General features: G+C 51.6%; 1 protein-coding gene across 1 annotated transcript; it reads right to left on the bottom strand.

Moving 5' to 3' along the window:
- Nucleotides 1–3,894: 3,894 nt before the first annotated feature.
- LOC136540178 (small polypeptide DEVIL 11-like) lies at nucleotides 3,895–4,803 on the bottom strand. The gene has a single exon (XM_066532184.1). It carries the CDS (start codon nucleotides 4,711–4,713, stop codon nucleotides 4,399–4,401), a length of 315 nt encoding a protein of 104 aa, XP_066388281.1. The 5' UTR covers nucleotides 4,714–4,803; the 3' UTR covers nucleotides 3,895–4,398.
- Between the last annotated feature and the right edge of the window lie 15,783 nt (nucleotides 4,804–20,586).

Below are 20,586 nucleotides of genomic sequence, written 5' to 3'. Positions count from 1 at the left end.
CAGAATGAGACTGCCTGGTTGGAGCCGCAACCCCTACCTCCTCCTGCAACAACGCCAAAACACAAGTAGCATCGAGGTTTTGCGGACGCTGAACCAACACCACTGCTTTAATCTCTGGAAACAATCCATCAATAAAGCGCATTGTGTAATAGACAGGATTGGTAGAATTGGAATAGGCTGACAGTTGATCCACAAGTTCAGTAAAACGTGTGACATAATCAGAGACAGAGGTAAGCTGTTTGATGGAAAATAGCTTACGGATCAACAGCTCATGTTGGTCACGATCGAAACGATCATGCAACAATTGGCAGAAGGTAGACCAAGATGCAGAACAAAGTTGGGACTTGATGGATTGGAACCAGCGTGCTGCAGGGCCTTCTAGATAGTGTTCAGACACGCTGATCCACATAGACTCCTCCACACCATACATAGCGAAATACTTCTCACAGCGACGACGCCACAAGCGAGGGTTGTCACCATCAAATTTGGGGAAAGGAAGCTTAGGAAGGCGACCTAACACAGATGATGGAGAATAAGAGTCGGCTGGCTTGTGGTGGGCGAAATTGTGAGGAATAGAAGGATGTGGTGGAAAAACTGGGGAAACTGAAGTAATGGGTGGGTAAACTGACGAAATGGCTGAAGAAGGAGTCGGAAAAATTGGGGGAGCCGAAGAAGGAATGGAAAAATTAGGAGGAGGATGAAGTGGGGTAGAAAAATTTGGATGATATGGAGTGAGTTGGGCAAAATTGGGGGGAACCGGAAGGGGAGAAGAAAATTGAGGCTGAATAGAACTGGTGGGGTGATAACTCGGCGAATTGGAATACGGCGGATGAAAGCTAGGTGGATTTGGCTGAGGTGGGGGAAAATTGACCGACGGCGGGTAAGGTGGGGGAAAAGTGGGCTGTAGCGGCCAAATTTGAGGGCGAGGCGGAACGATAACAGGAGGAGGACGATCCAATGTTACAGCAGATGAAGAAATCGAAGGAGGAAGAGGAGTAGACATCGTACCGTTGGCCGAGATATGGCTCCAGGTCATGACGACCCCGGATCCAGTACCCCGTGGAATCGATGGAGAGCTATGCCCGTTGGTTCCCTCGGTGGGTGGTCCGGTAACTGGCCGTGCAGCTACCAACGACGAGGACGGGGAGGGGCCGAACTGGAGAGTGGACGAGGCGCCCTGCGTGTGGTCCCAGTTGTCGGAGATGCGCTTCACCTCGAGCCTGAGATCATCCACGAGCGCTTCGACCGTTGGCCGCCAAGTCCCGAGGGCCGAAGCCGCCACCTCCAGCGCCGTGACTCGGCTGTCGCGGTCGTCGGTGGAGTTGGCGAGCTGAATCGAGTCCAGGTCGGAGCAGGAAGCCTCCAGGGTGGCGAAGCGGACGTCGACCGCCGAATCGCGAGCGGCGCGGTCGCGGTCCAGATCGGAGAAGCGCCGCTCCCACTTCTCATCCTGTTCGTCGAACCGGCGATTGAGCTCGTCGAGGACCATCTTCAGGTGGGGATCCATGGCACCCTGAGCGCGGCGGAGCCGGGTGAAGTGCTCGTGCGGCTGCGGTGGCGCGGAATCCAGATCGGCCTAATCTGACACCAATTGTGAGACACGGTTACTAAGTATACTGGCGCGGAAGAAGAACAAGTATCGTATGAACATGTATCGCATGATAAGTGCTTGTAATACAAGAATGGTATTCTGTTACTTCTTTGCTAAGCTCTCTCGTTCACGGCGCTTCGGCACATATACACCGCTAGGCTTGTCACATGGGCCCAAGCACCCTGGAGTTGGGCCGCGCTTGTCTCTTGGGCCTTGGCGAAGGAGGGCCAGCAGCGTTACTGGGCCCGACTCCCAGACCATCAGCGGCATCATCAGGGGAGCTGCTGACAGACATCCATGGATCCACATCGACAGGGCGATCGGCCCGACCTCTACACGGGCACGCAGGCGACGGCAGAGGGGCGCAGGGGAGCTCGGCCAATGGCGCGGCCGCCGTGCAGGTGGGTGGCGACTCCAGCACACATCATTTCGCCTGCCCGTGTTTACGGGTGCTCTGTTTTTTTAGCCTGATTCCTTGTGTACAAGTTATAGTATCTGTACTTTACACAACACACTTATACCACCACACACATATACCCTAGAAGCTACAACCTATACATCTCAAACGTCCTTCTGAAAATCAACGAAGCCACACGAGCCTCGTAGACGACGGGCACGTCGTAGTCCCATTGTAGCGCCACGCGAGTGTCTAGGACCTGTAAGATCATCTATTGGGAATAAATCCCACGGTGGGAAATCACTGAGCCGAGCAGGGCTCAAACTCAGGACCTAACCCTGAGCGTTCGGGTTACCCGAATTTTTCGGGTCGGGTAGTTCGGGTAATAAGAAATTCGGGTAATGAAAAACGTTACCCGAATTCAGCCTCGAAAAATCACTACCCGAAATTTTCGGGTACCCGATAATTTGGGTTCGGGTTCGGGTATTCCCGAACTATTCGATATTTAGAAAAACCAGCATTTGTACAGAATTTCAGCAGCATTTAGTTAATCAGTTTTTTTCCAAGTTTCCAGCATTTCATAGAGAAAAATGTATAAGCAAAGTACTAACAGTACCAGATAGCATAAGACCATAAGTTCACACTTCACAAGTACATAAATGTTAAAAATAGAGTCATAACACAATGTCACATAAATATTACAGAGAAACAGTTACACGGTATCACTTGAAGCACTGAACCATTTCAAATTAGAAATAGAAGAGGAAACAGGAAAGACCGGAGGTAGGGCTATTTGTTCTTGCTGCTCTTTTGCATATCTGAATATGGGTAAATCGGGTACCGGGCGGTGTTACCCGAATTTTCTGAACTAATTTCGGGTATCTGGAATCACTATCCGAAATTATAACCGGTAGATCGGGTTCGGGTACGGGTTCGGATAGTTCGAATTCGGGTATTGGGTAGTGGGTAATTTGCCTAGGGTTATCAGGACCGGTGGCCTCCACACCCGGAGAGCTCACCATCCGAGCTGCAGCTCGGTTCCCGGGTGCTCTGTTGATCAGCAGGGGAAGCGGGGGCCTTTTTACAAGGGAGCAGGCAGGGAGGTGATGGCCCAACTCACCTCACCTGCGGCCAAAAGCCGAGCCACTTCTCTCGTGGGCAGCAGTAGTAGCAAGTGATTCCCCACCCGAAATCGACCATTCCAACTCATTCCAGGGGATTAACAAATGGGATCAAGGCGCTGGTGGCTGACGTAATCTGATTGTCGCCCCAATTAACAAGTGATTTGGGCCCAGATCAGCGTGGAGCGCTAGTACAGCCCTGCAGTTTTCTCGCTCTGTTTACATGTGCGTCTCTCTGACTGCGTGCTTGCTGTCTTGCTGCTGAGCAGAGAGCAGCGGAGAGCTCCAAGCTGAGGTGGAGATCGAAGAAGAGGTGAGCACCAGGTGCAATAATGGAGGTCGTCAGATGGCCCCGCCGGAAACGGCAGTCCCAAAAGGGTGAGGACAAAAGAAAAAAGGGGGGGGGGGGGGGGGGGGGGGGGGGGGGGGGGGTGCCATCACCGTCACCATCCCGGCGATCGACCTCTGGCTGCCTGCCTGCTCCTCCCTCAGTTCCTCTTCCTCATCCATATGCCTTGCATCGGAGGCAGGCATTTGCTCTGCTCACAGTCACAGCTCTCCTCTCATCTCCAGTCGTCTTCGCCACAAATCGCCCGTCTCCCTGACCCTGATCCCGAAACTCCGCTTTCTGGCTGTTTCATTTGCATCTCTCTTTCGTGGTTTGTCAATCAGCACCCAGCAATGTCCCTTTTGTCAATCAGCAGCATCCTTGTTGGATGCCACCCAGAGAGAGAAATGGCAAGGAGAAACAAAACAGAGAGAAAGATTAAAAAAAGGTAAATAAATACGCGGTGACACCTTAACATGCTGTTGCGGTCTGATTTCTTTAGCTATACATGGGCAGTGACAACTTTTTTCACCGTGGTCGTGGTCGTGGTACAACAGAAGATCCACTAGATTTCATTCAGCTGCCTGCCTGCCTGCGGTGCTCCTTTGCAGCACTGCAGCTGTAAAGAACCCAGATCCCCATTCCCCTTGAAGGAGAACCCAAAACTGTCCACGATTCCACATCTACCTCGCCAGAGCGTGCTAATTACTAGTACTACTTACCTAAACGAACACCGGTAAGGCGGTAACCAAGAAAACTTCCCAGAAATGGGAGGTAAAAAAAAGAGAGGACTCCTAATCAAGACCGATCTATACACACATCACCTAATCTGCCTTCTTCCCCCGTGTCCCTCGGCTTGCTTCAGCAATCAGCACCATGACTGGCTCTCTGATCCTGGCGGACGGAGAAACTGCAAGGGGTGGAGCTTCTTCGCCGGCGGCCGGCCCTGGAACTACCGCGGCTACGAGCAGTCCTTCCAGCAGACGAGCATGGTCACGCAGCGGCGCATGATGTAGAAGCGCGCCCGCTGCTCCTTCACCAGGCCCGCGCACCGGCTCGAGAACGACGGCTGCGGCGCGCACCCGCCCGCCGCCGCCGCCGCGGCGCCGGCGGCACCGCTCCCGCGCCGGCCGATCGCCGGGACGTCCCTCATGCTGGACGATCTCTTCAGCAGAGAGTCCCCGCCGCCGGCTCCTCCGGCTCCCGGGACGCGACGGCTGCCGTTGTTCCGGCTCTTCTTGGAGAACTTCCACTTCTCGTCCACGTAGAACTCCATGGATCGATGCGCCTCGCCGGGCCTTCGCTGAGGCCTGAGGCTGCTGAGGTGGGTAGTGAGGAGGGAAGAGTGCGCTGGAGACAGAGAGAGAGAGAGGTGTGGGGGCGTGAGGAATCCGAGCGCTATTTATAACGGGGGTGAGGGTGAGACTGTGACGGACCTGGGAGAAGGAGGAGGGCGTGGGGTGGGGGGATGGACCGAGACCTGGACCGTTTTCTTCAGCGCGGCAGCCTCCATCCATTGGGTGGGCTGAGTTGGACCGCCTTCCTACGCTGCTCAGCGCTCGCTGGAATCTGTATCCCGTTATGCATTTGCTAGCTTTATTTTGCGTGGTCCAGAAATAATTTCCAGCCAGTTTGCACCATGATCGCTTCCAAGGTTCTCTGGTCAGAATTTTCAATCATTTGTGAATCCTGTCGTTGTTGGTTGCTTCTTCTTTTGTACGCTAGACTTTGTTGTAGCCAAGTGTTATTATTCCTGATCTTAAGATTCTAAGTATTTGACACTTGTTTCTCACTACCTTTTCGCTTGAACTTATCAGCCTGGCTTATTAGTTATGATATAAAGTTTTTCTCTTACAACAAATCAGCTTCAGTCGGCTTATCAGTCGCAGAAATCATAAGCCGAACAACCCATTTCTTTGGTAATAGGAAGGCGTTCGTTTCATCTCAGAGGTCATGCACTTTTCTGTTGATATAAGGAGGAAAAGAAAATCATCGAAAAGAGACATTGCTTTATTATTATTTGTTTTTTTTTGGTTGGGGGTGGCGTTCTCCACCTGAGTAAAATTTTGTTCTTATAGTATATGGCAATTCAGGAAGAGTGGAAATGATTTTTGCCGCTGTATGGTAGTCTTGTGTGTTACATGGATGACAAAGATGACACCTTACTTAAGTGATCCAGCATGGATGCAAGACAGGTTGTCCACGAACATGTAAATAGGCTAAAATTTTGTGGGTTACCAATTTTTGTGGGTTTACGGGTAACCCGCAAAAACTTAGCCTATTTGCGAGTAACCTGCCTTGCATTCCTCCGATCCGGCGTTTATTTCTCAGCAGCCCGAAATTCAATCACATCTTCTCGCTTCCTTGCAGGTGGTATTTGGAAGCTCCAACCCATGTTTCTGAGCTCGGCTCTATCGCCCTGTTTGCTTGGTTTATAAGCCATACTTTTCAGCCAATGAACAATATTTTTCTCTCACAACAAATCAGTCAATAGTACTTTCAGCCATGTTTTATCAGCCAAGCGAACATGGCATATGTTTTTTTAGCCAAACAGGTTAAGCTCCATGCAATTTTGCTCTAAGAAAAAATATGTATTATGAGAGCACCTAAAGGGGCGCTTTATAAACTCTAGGTTTTTTTATAGAACTTCTCCATGATGGAGTTCGTGGAGCATAATTAGTGATCCCGTCCTAGACACCCTTTAGTCGTCGCAGGAGGGAGGGTGTCATGCCACGGAAGACGATGTAGTGGCGGTGCTTCTAGATGTGGTAGCAGCAAAGAAGCAATCAAGCGTTTCCCCTGAAACGTAAGTTCTCCGATGATGGGAAACTTGCATAACAGGACTTGATGTCGTTACTGTTAGATAATTAGGTATTTTTATGATCAATTTAATCCAGAAATAAAACATCAAAATGTTTGTGATGACATATATGTGCATGTGTATATCATTGACAAACGCTACAGCATGCAAGTATGATAAACAGATCGATACAGTAAGAACACAAAATGCGGTAAACACAGAGTTGAGATTGTATCCAGCGGAGGGTCCCATGCCGAGGGCATCGGAGGCTCCATTCGCACTAGTCGACATGGTGCGTTGCTCGAAGTCATGGACCATAGTCGATGCAGGATGGTGTTCGCAGTGCAGTCTCACTAACGGTCACTAGACGGGTTCCGCAAGCGATCCACAAGAAGAAGACGGGGATGGGTTCCACGGGTTCCAGCGATCACCAGGAAGAAGACGGGGATAGGTTCAGCGAGCAGTCGCGGAATCGCTCCCTAAAAACCTAATCGCCGCACACCCCGTGCAGGGTTCATAGGCGGATGAGGGTTTTGGAGGCACCTGCTCTCCCGCTCCTCCGTGCGCGCAGAGGTACGGGACGGGAAAAGCCAAAGAGCTGCTGAGATGTGGTCTCTCTCGTAAGTAAAGCCGGAATAGTGGACTGTCAGAGGACTACAGATTTATGGCTGGCTAGGGAAGGGAGAAAGGCAGCGGAGAATCCCAGGAGATGGAGAGTGGAAGAGACGGTAACTAGCCACGCCCGCCCGCTCGCTCGCCGCCTGCCTACCTGCCTGCCTCGCGTCGCCACGCCATGCCCACGCCCACGGCCTCGGCCTCAGCCCGGCCCGACCCACGCCCACGACCCGGGCGGCAGCGGCGGTGGCGCGCGCGTGTGTGTGGCACTCCTTTGTCCTTTTCTTAGCCTCTCAATTAAGATGGATAATTTCCAACCATATAAGCTGAGTAAACGTTCAGTCAAAATCCCATACGGTATTAAACCATACAACACTTAAAGTTACGTATCATAGAGTTTTATTTGATTTATTAAATATTATACGGGCCAAGCCTATAATATATCCAACAATCCCCATCAAACTCTAGGGTTTATAACAAAGTAGTCTTAGAACCACATTTCTTTTATATACCAGTGTTTCGATGGAGACTATTAAGTTGAACATCCATCTAGAGCAATAGTTTCACTCTGCGTCGGCGCGCTCGGTGCAGCACGTTGCGCCCCATGTGCATGACCCGACGGGTAGCGCCCGGGGTCGCGCTCGCCAAGTCCAACGCGACATCATGAACGAGGGGAACAAACCCCCACAATTCGCTCGAGCTAGCCAGAACATCGCCGCTGCGGCAATGCTTCTGCGCGGTGTTCCCGAGCCCGTCGACCCCCGGGAGCGGGCAGTCTACCAGAACCTCCGAGCACTGGTAGAGGCCGCCACCGTTCAACAGGCGGAAAGCTCCACATCGTGACTCCGACACGCGCCCTCTCTCCCCATTGGAGGAGTGGGAACGCGCCAGACGGATCGCTCCATCTACTCACCGCTACAGCCGCCAAGCATGGCTCGGGAGGCAGCAGCTGCGCCGTGGTCCGACCTAGCACCTGCTCCGCACCTACCGCCGGTACACGAATGGCCCGATCTGCATCGAGACGCTCGCAGCGTCATCAACAACTGGCATTAGGCCCGGCATGATGATGACGTCCACTGGGCTGTGGTGAGGGTAGGCGACACGGATCCTGGCCGAACCATCAAGGGAAGCAGTGAAACACGCCCCAAGCATGGTCACTGGCCAGACGAGCGGAGTCCTAGCCCTGAGGGCCTAGGACCACGAGCCTTTGACCAGCGTATCCGAACGCTTTGTTCCCACAGCGCTTCCGACCGCCCACCAACATCACCAAGTACACCGGGGACATAAACCCCGGTATTTGGCTCGAGAATTTCTGGCTCGCCTGCTGAGCCGGAGGGATGGATGATGACTATTTTATCATTCAGTATCTCTCCATCTGCATGGGAGAACATGTTCGGGCATGGCTTGAATTCCTCGCGCACGACAATATCCGTGACTGGGCAGACCTCAAGAGGCTCTTCGTCAGAAATTTCTAGGGGATGTATGTCCGCCCTGATAACTCCTGGGACCTCAAGAGCTACCAGCAGGAGTCCAGTGAGTCCCTGTGGGATTACATCAGCAGGTTCTCCTAATGATGCAACTCCCTCCCTGATGTCGTCGACACGGACGTCATTAGCGCATTCCTCTCTGGGATGACCTGCGAGTCCCTAATCCACAACCTTGGCTGCCTGAAGTCCCGTACCACCCGTGACCTGCTCGACGTCGCCACTAACCACGCCTCCGGTGAGGAGACAGTCAGAGCAGTCTTCAATGAAGGTCGGGACAAAGGCAAGGCCAAGCGCACAGACCAAGACGAGGGCCCCTCCACATATTGGGGCAAGAAGAACAAAAAGGATCGGCGCCGATCGGACAACACCGCGTTGGTCGCCATGGCTGATCGCACGGGCAAGCAGCCCTAATAGGGACTACCTGACCACTTCAACAAGCTCATGGACAGCCCATGCACTAACCACACCTACCCTGTCAAACACCTCTACAAGGACTACGAGCTCCTCAAACGTTTCCTACGACAGGCCGGCGGGCCGAAAGAAGGAGACGGCAAAGAGGCGACAGTCAAGAAAGGAGGCATGGCGGGCAAGGACGGAGACGGCTTCCCTGACCCTAAGGAATGCATCATGATCTTCGGTGGATCCGACATCATCTGGTCCAAGCACCAGCACAAGGTGCGCTATAGGGAGGCATGCAAACCCGAGACAGCTGTCCCCTCCTTCCTTAGCTGGTGAGAATCTCCGATCACCTTCGATCAGAGGGACCATCCCTCCCACATCGTGAGACCGGGACGTTACCCGCTCATCGTTGACCCCATTGTCCGTAAGATGCACCTCACCAAGGTGTTGATGGACAGAGGCAGCGGCCTCAACATCCTCTACGTCGACACCCTCGACGCCATGCGCATCCCCTGGTTGGAACTCCGCCTAGCGGGCTCTCCCTTCCACAGGGTGATCCTAGGAGCGTAGGCATACCCGCTCGGGCAGATCGACCTACCCATCATGTTTGGCAACCGAGCCAACTTCCGCTCGGTGGTCCTCACCTTCAAAGTGGACTTTCTAGGGTCCTACCACGCCATCTTGGGGCGGCCATATTACGCCAAATTCATGGCAATCCCCAACTACACCTACCTCAAGCTGAAGATGTCGGGACCAAACGGCATCATCACCGTGAGCAACGCCTTCTGCACGCCTTCATGTGCAACCATGAGCATTTCGAGCTCGCCACCACGGTCATCAACTCATTCGAGCTTCCACGGCTTGGGGAGTCGTCGACCCCAGCAGTCCTAGACTGCAACAAACCAAACTCCTCGACGGCCTTCTGCCCGCTCGAGGAAACCAAGGTGGTGGGAATTGACCCCACTGACCTAACCAAGATGATGCGGATCGGGACCCAACTCCTAGCCAAATAGGATTACGAGCTTATTGATTTCCTGCACGCCAATCACGATGTCTTCACATGGAAGCCATCGGACATGCCAGGCATACCGTGGGACATCACCGAGCACGTGCTGCGTCTCATCCCGGGCTCAAAGCCTGCCAAGCAACACCTGCGCCGTTTTGATGATGAGAGGTGCAGGGCCATAGGCAAAGAGATCACCAAACTCCTGGCAGCTGGATTTATCAGAGAGGTATTCCACTTCGACTGGCTTGCTAATCCCATTCTTGTTAAAAAAGAAGATTGGGAAGCGGAGAAGCCTCAACAAAGCGTGTCTGAAGGATCACTTTCCTTTGCGCGCATAGACCAGATAGTCGACTCCACCTCAGGTTGTGAGATCCTCTCCTTTCTAGATGCCTACTCAGGCTATCACCAGATCATGATGAAAGAGTCTGATCAGCTCGCAAGCTCGTTCATCACCCCATATGGATCGTACTACTACGTAACCATGCCTTTCGGCCTAAAGAACGCTGGCGCCACCTACCAAAGGTGCATGCAACAATGCTTCATCGACCAAATTGACCCGCTCGATCAGCCTGATCAAGCCGAGTGACCAAGACCAACGATCGCCATCTATGTTGATGACATAGTGGTCAAAACGGCTCAAGCTTGTGACCTGATCGCAAACTTGGCCGCAACGTTCACGAACCTCTGAAGGTTCAACATCAGATTGAATCCTGAGAAATGTGTTTTTAGGGTTCCAAAGGGGAAGCTGCTAGGATACATTGTGTCAGAGCACAGCATTGAGGCCAACCTTGAAAAAATCACCACCATTTCCAACATGGGCCCATACGCATCGTCAAGGGCGTGTAAAGGCTCACCGGCTGTCTGGCCGCTTTGAGCCAGTTCATCTCTCGGCTCGGCGAATGAGGGATGCCACTCTACAAGCTCCTCAAAAAGACCGATGCCTTCATCTAGACTGAGTTAGCTTAGTAGGCTCTAGAGAGCCTCAAAGCATCCTTGACGTCGGCCCCAATCCTTGTCGCTCCTGAACGGGGAGAACCCCTCCTCCTCTACGTCGTGGCTAGCAACCATGTGGTAAGCGCCGCCCTGGTCATCAAGAGGGAGGAACCAGGACACCACCTTAATGTCTAGCGGCCCATATACTTTGTTGGGGAGGTACTCACGGACCCCAAGGTTTGGTACCCCTAGGTGCAGAAACTCCTATACGCCATACTGATGGTGACCCGGAAGCTCCTGCACTACTTCACCGACCATGAAGTCACGGTTGTCACTTCATACCCGCTCGGAGATATCGTCCACAACCACGATGCCACGGGATGGATCTCCAAATGGGCACTTGAACTCATGGGCCACGACATCAGGTATATCCCCTGTACTGCCATTAAGTCTCAAGCTCTCATGGATTTTGTTGCCAAATGGACGGAGGTCCAGCTACCGATCCTAGATGTCACCCACGAGTACTGTACAATGTACTTTGACGGGTCTGTCATGGTGCCCGGATCAGGGGCTGGAGTGGTTCTGATCTCCCCAGATGGGAGCAGGCTCCGCTATGCCATCTGCCTCCACTTTTCAGCCTCAAACAACACCGCAGAGTACGAGGCCCCCATCAACGGACTACGCATCGCCATTGAACTTAGTGCTACACGACTCTACGTTCATGGCGACTCAGAGCTGGTTGTTGATCAGGTAATGAAGGAGTCCTCTTGCAAAAGCCCCCTCATGGCAGCATACTGCCAAGAGGTGCACAAGCTCGAGGACAAATTCCATCAAATCGGGCAACATCACGTCCCCCAAAAGGACAACGATGCCGCCGATTTTCTCACAAAATTGGCCGCCAGGCAAGATCCGTCCCCGAGTAGGGTCTTCATCAACGATCTCCACGAGCCGTCCGCCCGCATCCTAGAAGGTTCGATGCAAACTCACCCGGCACTCGGGGGCTCTGACCCCGATGCCTCTATATCGACATCACCCGCTGACGTCGCCATATTGGCACTCGATCAAACCGACTAGCGAGCGCCGCTACTCGCCTACCTCCTCGAGGAGGTTCTCCCACCCAAAAGGACTGAAGCCCGATGGATCGCTTGATGTGCCAACACCTTCGTCGTGCTTGGTGACGAACTCTACAAATAGAGTCCATCAGGGTGCTCATGAAGTGCATCCCCACCAACCAGGGGAAGCAGCTCCTCCTTGAGGTCCATGCTGGGATTTGCGGACATCACGTGGCCCCGAGGTCGCTGGTCAGAAAAGCCTTTTGCCAAGGTTTTTACTGGCCCACCGCACTATGAGATGCAGAGGAGGTCGTCTGCAGGTGTGAGGGATGCCAATTCTATGCTCGACAAACTCATTTGCCGACATAGGAACTCTAAACCATCCCCATCACCTGGCCATTCGTGGTCTGGGGCCTCGATATGGTAGGACCCCTCAAAAAGGGCCCGAGCGACTTCACTCACCTACTTGTAGCAGTCTAGAAGTTCACCAAGTGGATAGAGGCCAAGCCCATCACCAACATCCACTCGGAAGAGGCGGTCAAATTCTTCCTCGACATCATCTACCGGTTCGGCGTTCCGAATTGTATCATCACTGACCATGGGACTAACTTCACTGGAAAGAAGTCCTTAGACTTCAGTGATGGATATGGCATCAGGATCGACTGGGCCTCAGTTGGACACCCACGTACTAACAGTCAGGTCAAGCATGCAATGGCATGGTCCTCCAAGGACTTAAGCCATGCATCTTCGACCGACTCTAAAAGTACACCGAGCGATGGGTTGTAGAGGTCCCAGTGATCCTCTGGAGCCTGAGAATGACCCCGAACCGATCCATAGGGTTCACACTCTTCTTCCTGGCCTACGGAGCTAAAGCAGTGCTACCCTCCAACCTCGACCATGGCGCCCCAAGAGTGAAGGCTTTCGACCGCGATCGAGCCACGGTGGCTCAGCAAGACGCAGTCGACCTACTCGAGGAGGCCCATGAGATGACCGTCATCTGCTCCGCTCGCTACCAACAAACTCTCCACATGTACCATGAAAGGAAGATCAGAGGGAGGATCCTTGAAGTCGGTGATCTCGTGCTCCGAAGGACCCAATCAACGAAGGAAAAATACAAACTCTCTCCACCATGGGAAGGACCCTATATGGTAACCGAAGTAATCCGATCGGGTGCCTACCAACTGGAGGATGACAATGGCAACGTTCTCACCAACACTTGGAACATTGAACAACTACGTCGTTTTCCCCTAAATTTGGTCTTACCGCTTTTTAGTCAAACACTTGCTCCTGTAAAGCACCCCAGCCCAAACACTTTCAGCCTGGGTCGCTCAGGGGCTCCATGAGGGTATAATACTAAATACTATCTCTCTTTTTTACTATCACATGGTAACAACCTTGTCCCCAAATGGAAGCGCATTCCATTCCTTTGATTGTCCTACGTGACTTTGTTCTTACTCCTAACCGAACACATCTCGCCATGACCTACGGTTATGAGCAGCGGAGCCCCACGAGCCATGCCCAGGTTCCTAAAAGCTGCAGCCTACAGAACTAATGGGCAGGTGCAAAAAAGAAAGGACAAAAACAAAAGCTATGCTTGGATGAAACAAGGAACGGATAGTGATTCTATCACAAAAACATAACTGAAGTATTCATTAATACAAAAGCTGTTCACACGGGGGCTTACCCATGAACTCAACTATTACATTTTCTAACTACTTCTACTCCAAATACTACTGCGGCCGCTCGACGACATCGCCTGACACCAAAGGAGAGGCCACAACACACGCCGCTGGACATAACCACCGCCACAGGGGCCCTGCCCAGTTCCGCTCCCTTGACTTTGGCGAGCACAACGGGTACCTCAAGGGACCCGTCCGGTTCCGCTCCCTCGACTTTGGCGAGCACAACAGGTACCTCAAGGGCGTCGCACACATAAATGCTCAGCAGAAGAGCATGGAGCTCCTAACCTTCTCATGTAGTTGAGGCAGCTCCTGGGCAGGGACACTGCCACCAAGGTATGGCCACCATGGCTGGAAGACATCTCATCAAACTTTATGAACTAGCCAACCTGAGCAGCTATAGGCACAAAACCCTCCACCAGCACGATCCTAGGCAACTTCTCGTCCGACAAGGCTCGCCTGGTAAAGATCCATCGAAAAAAATCCACACACGGCTCCATCCTAAAAAAGGCCTCGCAGATGAATCCAGCGCGCCACCTCCTTCGGTGGAAACCGCCCCTTCTCAGGCAAAGACGGCCAGCACCACCTCAGGCAGCCTCCAGCTTGACATCATGCTTCGGATTCAAGAAAGGATCTATAAGTCCTCCCCCTCGCTTACCCTCTCTCTCACTTAGGAACCACCACGACATATAGGCACTCTCGTTGAGGAGGAAGGAGGAGAGGCAATAGTTGGAGAATAGGCAAAGGACTACGACAAGAAGCCCTCTCCCTCCCCCTATTTAAGGAGGAAACATGATAGCTGAAGAAGGGCAAAGGATCAGAGCAAAAAACTCTCTCCCTTCCCCCATTCAATGCGGATGGGAAAAGATGGGACGCACCCTGACCGATGGGACGCACACTGACCGATAGAACGACGCCTAGTTAGACGGAACAACACCTGGTTAGATGGGACGTGGCCTAGGTATGGCCTACCACTACTGCACGCCAGACACAAAAACCAAAGCATCACCACGCGTAGGTGGCTCTCCACCTCCCTAGGCGGGACTTAGAAAAAACCCAAACAACGGGATCTCCGCCAGGAGAGACCATCGGGCTTCCTCAAGCCCATCGAACGGCTCAGGAAAACACCGAGATATAGGTAAGGAGCAAAGGGATGCCCCATGTAGGTCATGCCAACTCCATCACGAACGACGAGGACGGGTCCCAGTCAGACATTTCCGATTGGAGCCCTTCAAACCCCCTCACTCGAGTCATCAAGGTAACACTACCGACCCTCGCTATTTCTTTATATAATCATTCATATATTCATACATGCATTCATTCCATATGCTCATACCCCATATGCTCATACCCCCTAGATGATTTAGGCCCTGAATCGCCCAGGGGCTCAGAAACTAAGCCATCGCACGTGTGGTGAAATGCATCACAACGCTCCGTGTTGCGTCACGAAGCGGCAGTTCCCTCATTCAACATGAGCAATGACCGACTGAGGTTTAAAGGCCAACCCACAAAGGGCTCGAGGCCGCCCCACATCAAATAGAGCTAGGGAAGAAAACACAGATGAGCCCCGTGCGGCCCTCGCCCAGTCTGCCCCAAAGCAGATAGGGTCATCTCAACCTTCTCGTTCGATCCTAAACCTCTCACCAAGCCCACAGAATCTCCATCGAGGGGAGGCCAGTAGGCCACCCGGGTCGGTCTCTAGAATGACCTAGGCATCTGCCGGGTTGCAGGTAAAGGAGCAGTGGAATGTCACAAGAGGGCTATGCCGACCCTATCACGAACGATGGACCTGGATTCCACTCGATCATACCCGTTAGAGAACTCACTGAGCGCGTCACTCGAGCCTAAGCGATCGAGCCAAGCGACAAAGCTTAGCTCCTCTAGTTGTGAGAAACCGAGGATAGGGTAATGCATAAAACTCAAACCGACCCCTACCAAAGCCCAATGGGGCTCGGGGGCTCAAGATGCCAAAAACTAAACTAACTGACTAACTACCTCGGCTGCATGGGCTGCACCGAGGCCAGGATCCGTGAGCTCTGTCTCGCTCGATCCCAAAAACCAAACTAACTGCCTCGGTTGCGCGGGCTACACCGAGGCCAGGATCCATGAGCTCCGTCTCGCCCGATCCCTAAACTAACTGCCTCGGCTGCACGGGCTGCACTGACACCAGGATCCACAACTCTGACTCGCCTGATCCCATGGCACGCACCGACACTAGGATCCACAAGCTCTGTCTCACCCGATCTCTAAACTAAACTGCCTTGGCTACGCGGACTGTACCAATGCTAGGATCCACGACTCTGACTCGCTCGATCCCACGGCATGCACCGATGCTAGGATCCACGAGCTCTGTCTCATCCGATCCCTAAAATATACTACCTCGACTGCACGGTCTACACCGACACTAGAATCAAAGACTCTGACTCGCCCGATCCCATGGCACACACCGACGCCAGGATCCGCGAGCTCCGTCTTGTCCGATCCCTAAAACTAAAAATAACTGACTCGACTAAAATACACGCACACACGCTCGCTGACAAAACCCCCTAGGCGATCCTACCTAAATCACCTGGGGGCTCGGGGGTGACACCCGCGGGTGCGCTTGTGCGCACCCGCTGACAAAACAAAAACTTCCCCTTGCTTGCAACATGAAACTCTCCCCAGATGATTCTGCCCAAATCGCCCAGGGGCTGAGGGGCTACACCCGCGGGTGCGCTCGCGCGCACCTGCCGTCGAGACAAACCCCCCCAGACAATTCTACCCGAATCGTCCAGGGGCTTGGGACCTCTTGTCGTGTTCATAAACCCAGGGTCCCTCATGGACCGGCTTCCCAACAAACACTCGGCCCAACAGACAACGTTGCGAGCAACGCGCAACTCATGGGCCGGCCCAAAAACCTAGACGATAGGCCAGAAGGATGATCCAATCTCCGACCGGAAGGCCTGGCCGAGGAGGAATGACGCCCGCTTCTGAATCTGGCCCCACCTCTCCGACCAGAGCACTCTCTTCGGTCTCCATCCTATCCCCGGACGGTCTCTCCGACCGGAAGGCCTGGCCAAAATGCCACTTCCGATTCTAGCTCGCTCCTCTGACCAGGAATGTGCCGGACCCCTGCCTACGACTCCTCTCTGACTGGCGCAATCAGAGCCAACTAGGACCAATCGATCGGGGATGCCCACTCGGTGAGGACCAGGAAGGGCACTCAAGTCAACCGCAATATCAAGGAACATGCCCTGTACACCTGCAGGACAGTACTATGCGACCTCCTTAACATGACAGAGCCCAAGCATTGTTGTAGGCGCCGACATTTTCCCCTACAGTGTTGTGGGCGCCATCAACTCCCATACCAGACAAACACGGTAAGGCTTCCCCCACGTGCCTCTGAGGCATCAATAGTGTTGTGGGCATCGGCATTTACCGTGCCAGGCAAACATGGTAAAACCCCCTACATGCCTCTCGGCATCAACAATATCGTAGGTATCAACATCTGCCATACCTGAAGAAGACGACACAACCTTCCACGTGCATCTGACATTCAACTGTATTGTAGACGCCTACCTTCATCTTGTACCCGCTGGCGTGGGCAGCAAGACTTAGCAGCGAACGTACTCCCTCCCTCTCACTTGTAAGGCCATCCCCTTCATCTATAAAAGAGGATGCGCTCTCTTCCCACATATAAGTTCATTCAGATCAACCAGTTCACTAGTACAGAACAACAGAACCACCAGGTTCAAACCTCGAGCACATGCTCGAACACACATCGCATAGCAGAGTTCCTGTCACTCTCGGTCCCTCTGACCAGAGTTCGACCGGACCTCTTATACCCCCATCTTTCTCCTTCTTGTTTATAACCCCACTGCAAACTTCAAGCACCTAGGCTCAGAAATAAAGTCACCGATCGACTCAAACTGGACGTAGGGCATGTTGTCTGAATCAGTATAAACTCTATATCATTGAGTGCTAGGCCAACTCTGATCACAAAGTACGCCAAAACTACAAATATTTATGTGGTGATCACTTTCTGCACCGACACCTAGTGTTACGAGCTTGCTTAGCACCGAAATTGAGGCCCAAGAGGGATTAACCAATCAAGTTTTCAGGTTTTAAAAATTTAAAACACACATAAAATGACAAACGAATCCTATGTGACTCACTTTTGTGGACTCAACTAAATATCCCAAGTTAACTTACTTAGTGCATAAAAGTGCTAATGAAAATCCTAACAAGAAAAATAGGATAGGTCGTTTTAATTGTTTGGCACGAAAAACAATTTTTATAAACAAAAATAAAATATGACTTGTATATAGTACTTAAATAAAATTCAAAGTGTAAGTTTAGTAGATCAAAATGCAACTTGGATTTTTGAGAATAAATATTGTTAACTAATATTTTTGGGAGTTCAAAAATCCCAATTTGAAATTAAGATAAACTCTTTTCGTTAAGTAGGCAAACATTTGAACTTATGTTTAAAGTTCGAATTTTGTCAAATTATATTAAGCAAACTAATTAAATAGTGCCTAAATATTTTGTTTCCATAAGATTAGTATAAAGTATGGACTATTGCATGAGATGCTTGTTGGGTGAAATAAATAGGGTTTAGACCTTTTTAGAAGTTTAGTCAAAAGTGTTAAGGATTGTTAGTTCAAACTGAACCCTAGATTTCTCACAAGTCTAAAATTATAATGACAATGCAATTTTGGCATTTAAAATCCCAAAAAATGGAATTAAAAACAAGTGTCATGTTTTGGCCTAGTGATTTGCATCTTGACGAGTGCTTTGCAATGGTATAAGGGTTAGTCATGTTAGAGATGGTTTTAGTCGCTAATTAAAAGTTTTAAATAGTCTAAATTGCATTTAGGCACGACTGTTGGCCCTTCTGGCCCTGGTCACCAAGCCCTGGCTCGGCAACGCCACGCTCGGCCACGTGCTGGCCGGCTATAGTCGCCCATGCCGTGGCGTTGGCCGGCCTCGGCCCGGCTCACCGCCACCGCTGCTACCACGCTGCAGCGCTCGATGCCGCCGCTGCTGTCTGCTGCGCTGCTCTCTCTCTCCCTCCCTTCATCATAGCCTACGCTATTCACTATGTGCATCGCTGTGCTGTCGTACACCAAGTGGCAAGAGGCCATACGGCTGTCTGACCGTGCCACCACCGGCCAAGCGCCACAACGCAAGCATCCCACCGCTCGTCGTTTGGTCACATCGCTCGCGCCACTTCCAGCCAAGCACACGTCTCATGCCGGTGTGCACGCTCACTGTTGCATGTGTGCTTGACCTCACTAGTAGCCAGCCATGCATCGCCGAGGCAAGGATGAGCTGTGTAAAAGCCTAACCCCTCCCTTGTCTCTTTCGCCCGACGTGAGTCGCGTCCAGCCAGAGAGTCAAGGCAGCCGCTTTGGCGTTTCCCTGCATGCGCTCTACCCTACTTGTGTGCCCATTTATGGAGACCACCGCACCGACGGGATTCGTCGCAAGCCATCACTGCCATCATGGACGATAGGCCAACTTCCCCTCCCACAAAGGTTTTGAAATTCACGCGCCTCAGTTCATTAGAGCTTGATTCGTCGCACTTATAGCTTCGCCGCAGAGTTGTCTAGCTAAGCCACCCGCCCCGAGCCATAGCCAAGCTCTGTTGCCGACCAATTTCATGTTTTCCTCACCGCCGGTTGCCTCCGCCGCCGTGCCTTAACTCAGTCAGGGGTATTCTGGTATGCTTCGGTAGTGATTCGATTACTTGCTCCTATGAGCCTACCCGGGCCCCTCATCCTCATGCGCACGCTAGTTCCACCAAAGGCACTGTTAGTGACATGCTCATGCGGAGGTGCCGCGCTCGGAGTGCCGTTGCACTATCCGCTTGTACGTGGCCAATGCGACTCAGCCTTCCTCGGTCCCGACCAACACCTTGGCTAGAACCGTGGTAAGCTCCTAGTGCTCCCACGCCTCCCCATTTGTCTAACCACCGCTCTAGCTTACTGGAGTAGCCACACCAACACCGTGAATGGCACTGTTCGGCCTACCATCGTGGCCAGGCCGCTGTAGGGCCCCGCTAGTCACCAAACCACGTTCTAGGGTCCCCCTTTGTTTAGGTTTAGGTATTCGACCGCTGGCTAACCCTGCCGTTGGCCCCGGCATAACCGCTGTATGCCGTCGGTGCACCACGTCATCGTGCACGCGCGCCCGGGGACATGCCCATTGCAAAGATGAGTCTTTGCACGGTGTTGAGCGCAAATCCTCTCTTTGTTGGAATAGGAACACGTTGCGTTGCATAGTTCTTCTAGTATCTGGGGTCCTTTTTGCAAGATTACCAGCGTGCGCGGGCTCCCCGCCTTGGGCTGTTGCTGGGCCGGCGATGCCACGCATGGACGCACCCCGCCCTGGGCCGAGTGGGTCGCGGTGCCCTTTTCTTTCTCCAGTGAATTAGTAAAGATTTTCTAAAATAAATTTTGGGCTAATTTTGTTATTTAAATATAAAATCATTTAGGAGTCCAAAAAAATTGTGAAACTAATTTTGTTAGGTTCCTAAAATTTTAATCTATCTGTTAGTGTGTTTGGTTCACATAACTCTAAAATATTTTAAGGTTGCTCTAAATACTTTAACATGCTTTAATATTATTAAAATATGAACTTGTAGGATTTTTTATGATCAAACAAGTGCTAGTGTTAATTCTAAAAATTTTACAGTAAATTCCTAGTATTATTATAGGCTCACTGTAATTTTTGTAGCTTCATAATAATTAGTTTGCTAAGGTAACTAAATGAGCCCTAGTTCAAATATATATATATATATATATATATATATATATATATATATATATATAATCAATAAAATACCGAAACATCTTGGGATCGTAGAACTAAAATATTTTCTGGGAAACGACGTCTTACTCGACCACGTGGACACGTAGCCTAGTGCGTTAGCCGTTAGAGCTAGCTCGTTAGCTTTAGAGGCGTCAACGTATTTTAAGAGTTACGGTTGCCGTTGATTAATTACGTTTTCTGTGTTGCATCCACATATATGATAATAGGAACAATGATGGATTGCGAAGTCATCTAGAGTAGCGGAAAATATGGTGCCTTGATGATCGTGTCACCATGATTAAATGCTAATCATTGTTTACATCTTGCCTAGGCAAGCCCAGGTGCATAACCCCTATTATTTTGCACTTTATCTTATGCTTGTG

This window comes from Miscanthus floridulus, chromosome 2 (assembly GCF_019320115.1).
Source record: "Miscanthus floridulus cultivar M001 chromosome 2, ASM1932011v1, whole genome shotgun sequence".
Taxonomy (NCBI): domain Eukaryota; kingdom Viridiplantae; phylum Streptophyta; class Magnoliopsida; order Poales; family Poaceae; genus Miscanthus; species Miscanthus floridulus.
This window is presented reverse-complemented; position numbering and strand designations above follow the sequence as displayed.